Raw genomic sequence first — 8,456 nt, 5'->3', positions numbered from 1 at the left:
GTCATTATCTACTTTATTCTCTGTATTTACTTGCCACACCTTGTATAAGGACTAGGCGTAGAAAAGTCGGGAAGGTCTGTTTAAAATGTTCCAGATTGTTAAAAAGGGTTAAGTTAATAATAACTAGGCTTTGTAAATACAAATTGATAAATAAGAAGAGGAGGAATTGAGAGGGAAGATGTGGGCTAATGCCTTTACAAACAATTTGATGGATGTTAATGTCTTTGAAATGGGTCTTAATGTTTCTACTGACTTTGGGCAGCAGGTTTGTAACCGGACTGTCCTGGGGTGACCTTATGATGCTTGTATCCCCATTCATCTATTTAGCCCAGAAAGAAGTTTTGCACCTTTAAGACTGGTTCTGAGTGCAAAGGGAGGGAAGAGAAGAAGCGTGGAGCTTGTTTTCAGAAACTGCACTCACTCCTCCACATTCCTGCTCCTGGACTGTGTTGTCTGTGGATGGACAGACAGCGGGACAGAGCTCTCCTTTGCTTTTAGTTAGTTTTAGCTAGCTGAGGCAGAGAAGTGCCCTGAACTGTGTTTTTTTTCCTTTTTCTTGGAACTGTTTAAACCTGCTCTGGACTGAACACCCAGAAGAGCACTGGCAGCTCACACTTGTGGCCCACCAGTCCAGGCCTGGGTCACGGCATTTCCAGTGCCAGAGGGACTGATAAGAGACTGAGCAAACCGAACTAGAGCCTATGAAAAGGACTTTGAATTTGTCATCTCTTCAGATTGTTTTCTAGAGGAACCCCTTCAGAGATTTTCTCCCAAATTTGCCCTAAACCAGGACTAGGGCCCAGACAGTTTGGCTCCTGAAATAGAGAAGGATCTGCACAAGCCTGAACCTCTGGACTTTGGGGGGAAAATATAGGTTCAAGGGGGAATATGTGGTAGGCGGTTCAGGAAGGCTGTACCTTCCCAGTACCTCAACCAATGGGGAAAGGAAGAGGGTAACATGCAGTCGGGAGTTTAGGATAAAAGGGAGGCTGTGCCTTCTGAAACCTTGCGAGAGAAAATTTTGTGGGTGTGTGCCCTAATAGGCTCTCTCCCTTTACTCTGGCGTTTGTGGATTTTCCTGGCAACAAGATGGTCAGATTATATTTTCAAGGGTTTTTGCTTGAAGGGATTTTAAAAAGTAGCTGTTTAGAACAGAAGGTGACATGTATTTCTTAACATTTTTTCCCCAGCACTTCAGATGTGAACTTGACTCAAGGTGACTGCCAAGCTAGGAGCCATAAGGCTCACCCGTTCCTCAAACGAAAAGCCCGTCAGCAAGAAAAAATGCTAGTCACGATGACAGAAAGGGGAACCGGCACTTTTCTCAACAGCGCCTCGACGTGCTGCGGTTTCAGTATGCAAAGTCAACGCAGCTACACCATTTCAGAGCGTTTCCTCTCCTTCCCTCGGGCACGGCTGCAGGCAGGGAGGTTCTAAATGAGATCGAGGAACCGCTGCAGCGTGCAAAATAAACCAACTATTTACAGATTTATTTTTAAGGGTTCCTTTTAGATATTAAGGGCCCTCGTCTCGGTCCCCTCTCACAGACCCCAGGTGGAGTGCAGGCCTTCCCTCTGCGGGTCTGCAGTCCCGATGGGCGGGGCTTCAGGTAGGGTCCTGCCGTCGGTCCCATAGGGCTCCCTCGATTGGAATGATGCGGCTGACTAGCCCCTTGGAAGCCAGTTGTTTTTCTGGTTTTTTTTTTTTGTTTTGTTTTGGTTTGGTTTTTTTTGGGGTTTTTTTGGGTTTTTTTGGCGGCGGTCCTAGCCGGGGCGGGGGAGGTAGGAACAAGTTAGAAAGGTACGCGTCCCCTTTAAACACCTCCCCCTGCTCCTTCCCACGTGGTGCAGGGCTGGGGCGGGGATTTTGCGATGAATCTCTTCTCTTTTTGTCGTGGTGTGGAGGAGCTGTATGGGAAGTGAGACGTGAGTATTTAGGGTATTTTGCGTGTTTAGTTAGAGCTGTTGCCGTGTTCTCTTTCCTCCACCCCCAACTATAGGGCGCTCGGCATCTGCTAGCCTGGTGTGGGGGAAGTGCGCTGGGTAACCGTGTGGTGAGGCTTTCCCTTTTCCTCGAGTGCCCACTATGCTCTGTGGGAGGAATGCCCTGCTGTGGAGCGGGTCTGGAGCGGTAGTAGCAGCTGCCATGTTGGGGGGGCAAAGAGGATTTGAGTGAGGGAGAAAATGGTGGTGGCGAACCGCCCAGCTCTGTTCACCCCGCACCGGGATAAAGCCCTGCCCGCTGACGACCCCCGACTTTTTTTTTTTTTTTTTTTTAAATGTGTGTGTGTTGTGTTCTTTCCTTCACCGCCGGTAACCTGCATCTTTCTTGCTGCCACCCTGCCCTGGGAGGACCTGGGTGTTCTTGCCTGCGCCCCCCTGCCGGGCCCTCGCTCCTTTCCCTTGGGGGGCAACACAAGCCGTAGAAAAGAGTAAGAGGGGAGGAAAATGGCGGCAGGCATCGGCCTATCTGGTGTTCTTAGTTCGTACTCGCTCGTCTTTGCCACGTTACTTTCCCTTGTCCCGTCTCATTCCACCCTTCCTCTCCTCGGTGCTTCGGTGTCCTCACGCTCTGCTTGCTAGTTTCTCAAGAGGGGACACCCACCCCACCCCATTTATTTTTCCTTTCGTTTCCGCCTCCATCTTCCTCCATATTGTTACTCTCCCTTCCTGATGCGGACTCTGGAGTTGTCCTCTGCAGGTGTCCCGCCCTCCGCGTATCAGACTTTTCTTGTTCGGCTTCCCTATTTCATGTCATTGCTGTGCTTATTTTTGCATTGCCCCGTTCCAGCTTTCCTCTGCCTGCCTCCGTCCTGTAATGTGGTGTCCTTCCAAACCAGGACATGTGGTTTATGTGTGCTTCCCATACCCTATTTTCAGTGCTACAGCTTCTATCGTTGTGCTCCAAATTATTGACAGAATTTACTCTAGAACCACATTCGATCCAATATTATTATTCAGACTGTTTTTTTTCCTTTGCACATAGTTTATTTCATTGCCAGTTTAAAAACACTGCTATTCCTTTTTCTTTCCTGAGGTATGCTTCTCTAATACTTTATTAGCCTTTCCAAGCTAGTTTATTTTGTACAGTTTCTCCCTGTGATGCTTCTTTTTATTCTGAAGTCACAAATGCGCTATTTATTTGTTAGAGTTTTTAGTAGCAGGCAAGATGTTCAACTGCTGTATCTAATGTTTGCATACTAGAGAGATGTAGAAGTACACCTGGCAGCATGCATTCAAGGAAAGTTGAGTGTCCACGTGTCTAGTAAATGAATATATTCCAGTGTCTGATGTGGTAAAGTTGCAATGGAAATATTAATTGCAGTACTGTAGTTCTCTGTAACTGAAATATTTTCAGACTTTTGTATTACTGATGGAAACTTAAGCTTCATCTGTGACAACTATGCAGCTGTTACTCCCAATTTCAACTAGGCAAAATGCTCATGTAAGAATGTATGTAGTGTTGGGGCCTTAATTGTTTATGAATATTATGTTGAGAATTTATCTGGACACCAGTTTTGTATTGTTTTTTCATTATAGTATCTACCATACCTGAGAGAACATGAAACAGGTGAAAAATTGTCCTTTTGTAAGCAGTTCAGAACTAAAATACTGCATATAAGGCAGTCACAGCAAAAAGGGGAAGAGCTATAAGAGGGAAGGGTGTTTGTGATTACATCTGCAATGTGTATTAAAGGTTATATGAAAAGGTAGGAAAGTCTTCAGGAGGGTTTTGAATAAGGTAAGCCATTACAAACAGGTTTGAAGATGACTTTCTAGCCATAATGGGATGTATTCCTTGTATAGTGTTCTCATGTTATCTTTCTCTTCCTAGAATGCCTAAGTCAAAGGAACTTGTGTCTTCAAGCTCATCTGCCAGTGATTCAGATAGTGAAGTTGACAAAAAGGTGAACATTATATGCAGTTTATAACTACTGTATTAATTATTATATTTCAGGCAGGGGTTAAGGAATTAGTTGAGTGTTATGTCACAAAATGCATGTCATTCCATATGATTTATCTGACACTTAAACCCCAAACACCCCCTCCCAACTCCAAACCAAACCCCAATAAAACCCACCCCCCAAGATTATGGTTTGGGTGGATGCTTTTTGCTTTGCAGTACACTTTATTCTTAAGGTGCATTTTGCTTCATGTTTTTCTGTATGATATATCTAGCCACTAGCTTCCTGGAGTTCTTTGCTGTTTTGTGGCAAGTGATAGCTTCTGTATAAGCTGCTTCTGGTGGCAAGAATTTGGACTAATTTTGAGGACACCGCCCCACCTTAATTTTGGTATCTGGGTTACTTGCAAGTCCAAAACCAAAACCTCCACTTGCCTTGTCATCCATGTTGCCACTTGCTTATCTCGCTCACATTCTTTTTTATGTTTCAGTGCCTTATGTTTACTGTAATACTATCTGCTAGTTTCTCACTTAAAAGCAGAGCCAACCAGAATGTTTCTGAGTTGATAATTTTTACATTACCTGTTTTAAATGCATAAATGTAATGTTTTCATTTATTTTAATAATTATTTAATTTATAAATTTGTATAGATGTGTCAGTCATTGCAAACGAATTGAATACAACAGTCAATTTATCTTTTTTAGAAATGCTAGGTGGTAATGCAGACATTGGGTCTTTTAGTGTGGTTTGCAAAGAGACAGTCTGATTTACTGACTTGGTTCAAATGTGAAAATGTGACTTGCACATAGCAAATTAGGTATTTTGTGAAATCTTAATATAAGAGAAAATGGTCAGGTGATTATTCTTCCTTTACAGTGGGCATGATTACTATATAACTATTAGTGGAATGTAGCATGCTCTAGCATCGGCTAACAAAGTAATCTGATTTGCAGGTGATATTGCCTCAATGTTTTAAAAACATGTTTAATTTATCATGTTATGAACAGAGATTTGACTTCAATTAAAAAAGTTCTCTTGGATTTGATTTTTCAGATCCTTTTTTTCATTATCTTATCTACTTTTTTTTTTTACCAGAGTTGTTAGCTGTTCCCCATTTTTCATTGTACTTTCTGAAAAATTAAACTTCTATCAGACTTTGAAATTTTATTTAAAACTGACAGTATTACTGCACAAAGAAAGTAGGCTTTTTGAAATGTATTTTCACAGAATCACTAAGTTGGAAGAGACCTTCAAGATCATCAAGTCCAACCCATGCCCTAACACCTCAACTAAACCATGGCACTGAGTGCCACATTCAGTCTTTTTTTAAACACATCTAGGGAAGGTGACTCCAGCACATCCCTGGGCAGACCATTCCAGTACTTATCACTCTTTCCGTAAAAAACTTTCTCCTAATATCCAACCTTTATTTCCCTTGGCGCAGCTTAAGACTGAGTTTTGAATTTTGATCTAATTAGTTTCTCTTTAAAGCCAAATTATTATGGTAAGCTTCGCTGAGAACAAAAATAGGCTTATTGAAGATTTTTTTTATTCCAGTCTAAATGTACAGTATTGTATTCCTGCCTTCACAGGAGGAAGGTGTTAATACATATTGCATAATAGTTTGTGACCTCTAACATAATTTTTTTTTATAACTTATAAAATGAGTTGTGATTAATGAGATTTTTTTATTCTTGCTCCAAGGCAAAGCGGAAAAAGCAAGTAGCTCCAGAAAAGCCTGTTAAGAAACAAAAGACTGGTGAAAGTTCAAAAGGTGCAGCTTCTTCTAAGCAAAGCAGTAACAGGGATGAGAATATGTTTCAGGTAAAATTGATGACTCTCTTAGAGCCTGGTTAAGGTAACCATTTACATAATAATCTGTATAAATTTTATGAGGCTACATGAATATCAAGATAGCATTGTGCTTGGTCTCCTGAAATCTTGGCTGAAGGGGATTACGATGCTAGCATGCAAGATGAGATGCTGAGAAAAAGCACTGTTAGGTTTCAATAGAGTAAAAGAATCAGAGTTGTGGTAATTGATTCTAACCCTCATATTTTTGCATGTGGTAATTCTCTGTGTAGTCATTTTGTCTGTAAATATTAGATCAGGACTGTCTTGGAAACCCAAAATATGGTCTCTTGATTCTTATTTAGCTAGGTCAAGGGAATTTGGCTACTGTTTTCTAAGACAGTATCTTGGAATAAGTTTTGCTTGTTCCTTTATGATGCAGGTTTTTCTCACTGAAAATCCAAAAATATTGCAATTTTTGACATTGTCAAAATAGGATGAATATACATTTTTTCAGTAGCCACAAACATTTGTGAGTTCAGGGTATTGTATGTCCCGGGGTTAGCTGAAGAAGCAATGTATGCTGAATGCTGTACAAGAATATGCATAGCTCAGAATTCCTTTTTTTAGGGGTGTGGATCAAGACTTATTAAATGTATGAGTAGCTGGTTTGAAAGGGGGGGGGCAGGGGATGAGAAAGGAACTTGAATTCTTAGACATTTTCTTAAGTTTGTGAAAAGTTATGTGAGAGGTGCCTAATAAGATGGTTCCAACACTGAATAAGGTAAAATAAATTGTTTTGGGCTGTACCTGTGCAAAGTAATATATGGGGGGGAAACTAGTGAAGGCCCATATCAATTTTCACTTTCCTCTGTATATATAGTTGGAGGGAGAGCTTCAATTTAAGACCCTGGGCATAACTGCTTGGACTTGTCCATTGAAGAAAGAATATAATACTTTTAGTTTTGCTGGGGCATGCTTTGATCCATATAGGAAAAATGATAGTATCTTCTGCATTGAATGAGGGGAACTGCATTTAGAACTCAAACATGGCATAAAGCCTATATGTTTGGGATTTTTTTGTAATAGGTTCAGAAATTGCAGCCTTGGGGAAAAGTTAATTTTAATGCCCTCCCAATGAAAAAAAAAAAAGAGAAAGAAACCAAAAAACAAAGCAACATAACAAACCACCATAACCAAACCAACTAATGCAAAAAAACTTTCAAATAAAAGCAAAAGTATTTGTGTGCTCTGATTTCTTTCAACCTTTTTTTGACCCAAGGTAATAAGTTACTAAAAACAGACAGTAGAGGACACATGTTACTCTTAGGAGCAGGATTCTTCCAGTGTTGACTACAATACAGAAAAAAAATTTCACTATCACCCTGACTTAAACCATCAATGTTCCTAAGTTTCTGCTTGCCTTTAGTTACTCAACAACAAAAGTTTTTTAGATTGTTTGTTGTGTTATGTGCGTTCTTTTTTCATGCAACATCAGCTTATGTGTGTTAACCAAGATGCACCTGTTTCAGTGTAGAAATAGCACTGTAGGTCTGAGAATGCTCCCCTTCTCTCCTTTCTACCCAAGAGAGCATGCTAGAAGATCTAGTTACATGTTAATTTTGTAGGTATTTTGTTTTTTTCTAGGAATATTAATAATACTAGAATCTCTCCTTTCTGCTTCCCCATGGTAATAAAAATTATCTGTGTGCAAGTGATTTTGCAGTATAACTTACAAGTGTGTCTTCAGTTGATGGAAATGAGGCTGTAAAGCATTCATATGATAGTCAGAAATTCTGTGACATCCATATTGTGTGTGGGAATGATAGCAACTGACATGAAACTTAGTGGTTTGCTGTTCTACACCTTTGGGCTGTGTTCTTAAAGTATACAGCTTCCTTTAATATTTAACTCATTGTGACTGCTGTATTTAGAAGATTGAGCATTTTCATAAAGATCTACACTTGATTATTTTTGTTTGAAACAAATGTTGGTATAATGGTATTCTTGAAACTAATTATGAAGAATAAAATAATTGTAAAAAGAAGGGAATTAAGTATAAGAGACCAAGTATGTAATATGTTTCATTTATTTACATCATGGTCTTTTTAGGTTTTATAGGCAGCCTAGTATACTCTGGAATTTGTTAAAGGATTTGAGTACAGTTGGGTTGTGAAAGATTACCTTACTCCCATTTGTGATGTATTACTAGAGGCCCTAAAGACAAGCATTATTCATGTTACATTAGATTCCTGTCTGTGGCTTCAAGCCAATGTGAGTTGTTCATCATGTACCTTGGTTAGTTTGACAAATCCTGTCATCTACCTATGCCTGATTTGGATTAGGTTTGTTAATGCTGATGGGTTAAAGTATTAATATTAATTATCCAGAGTGGAATCACATAACATGATTGGGCATTTCACAGAAATTGTTACTTGAAAAGTAGTTTGCCTGTTGCATATGGGCCTCCCCCTCCCCGCCCCCGCTTTATTTAAGTTTGGGTCAAATTTGCTTTTTTCACTCATGAGAAATAAGTTCTTCAGTTTCCTGGTGTAATGTCTTTACCTATCATAGGCTTCTGAAAGTAGATAAGTAAGTAGGTAATATATGCTTGTGATGCTCTGGAATGTGATTGGTTGTGTGTCATTGTTTAGCAATAGTATATAGGGCTCGCCTCGGCCAGGTATCGGGGTATCCCCGGCTGGCTGCCCAGGGTCCGGATAGTGCAGTCCTATTCAGCACAGCCTGTCCGAGTTCCCAG

The 8,456-nt window shown here is 40.3% G+C and overlaps 1 protein-coding gene across 1 annotated transcript; it reads left to right on the top strand.

Annotated features, from left to right (window-relative positions):
* Positions 1–1,793: 1,793 nt before the first annotated feature.
* Positions 1,794–5,776, top strand: LOC121365731 (activated RNA polymerase II transcriptional coactivator p15-like). Its single transcript, XM_041490147.1, has 3 exons — positions 1,794–1,925; positions 3,835–3,907; positions 5,609–5,776. The coding sequence occupies exons 1-3, from the start codon at positions 1,912–1,914 to the stop codon at positions 5,759–5,761; spliced, it is 240 nt and encodes a 79-aa protein (XP_041346081.1). The 5' UTR covers positions 1,794–1,911; the 3' UTR covers positions 5,762–5,776.
* Positions 5,777–8,456: the final 2,680 nt, after the last annotated feature.

The sequence above is a fragment of the Pyrgilauda ruficollis genome, unplaced genomic scaffold (assembly GCF_017590135.1).
Source record: "Pyrgilauda ruficollis isolate IOZ18807 unplaced genomic scaffold, ASM1759013v1 scaffold997, whole genome shotgun sequence".
Lineage (NCBI taxonomy): Eukaryota > Metazoa > Chordata > Aves > Passeriformes > Passeridae > Pyrgilauda > Pyrgilauda ruficollis.
This window is presented reverse-complemented; position numbering and strand designations above follow the sequence as displayed.

What these genes read in the sequence shown, in the direction of transcription:
- LOC121365731 (XM_041490147.1), top strand. An exon ending in ATAGTGAAGTTGACAAAAAG is followed by an intron (nt 3,908 to 5,608) that starts GTGAACATTATA and finishes TCTTGCTCCAAG; the next exon opens with GCAAAGCGGAAAAAGCAAGT.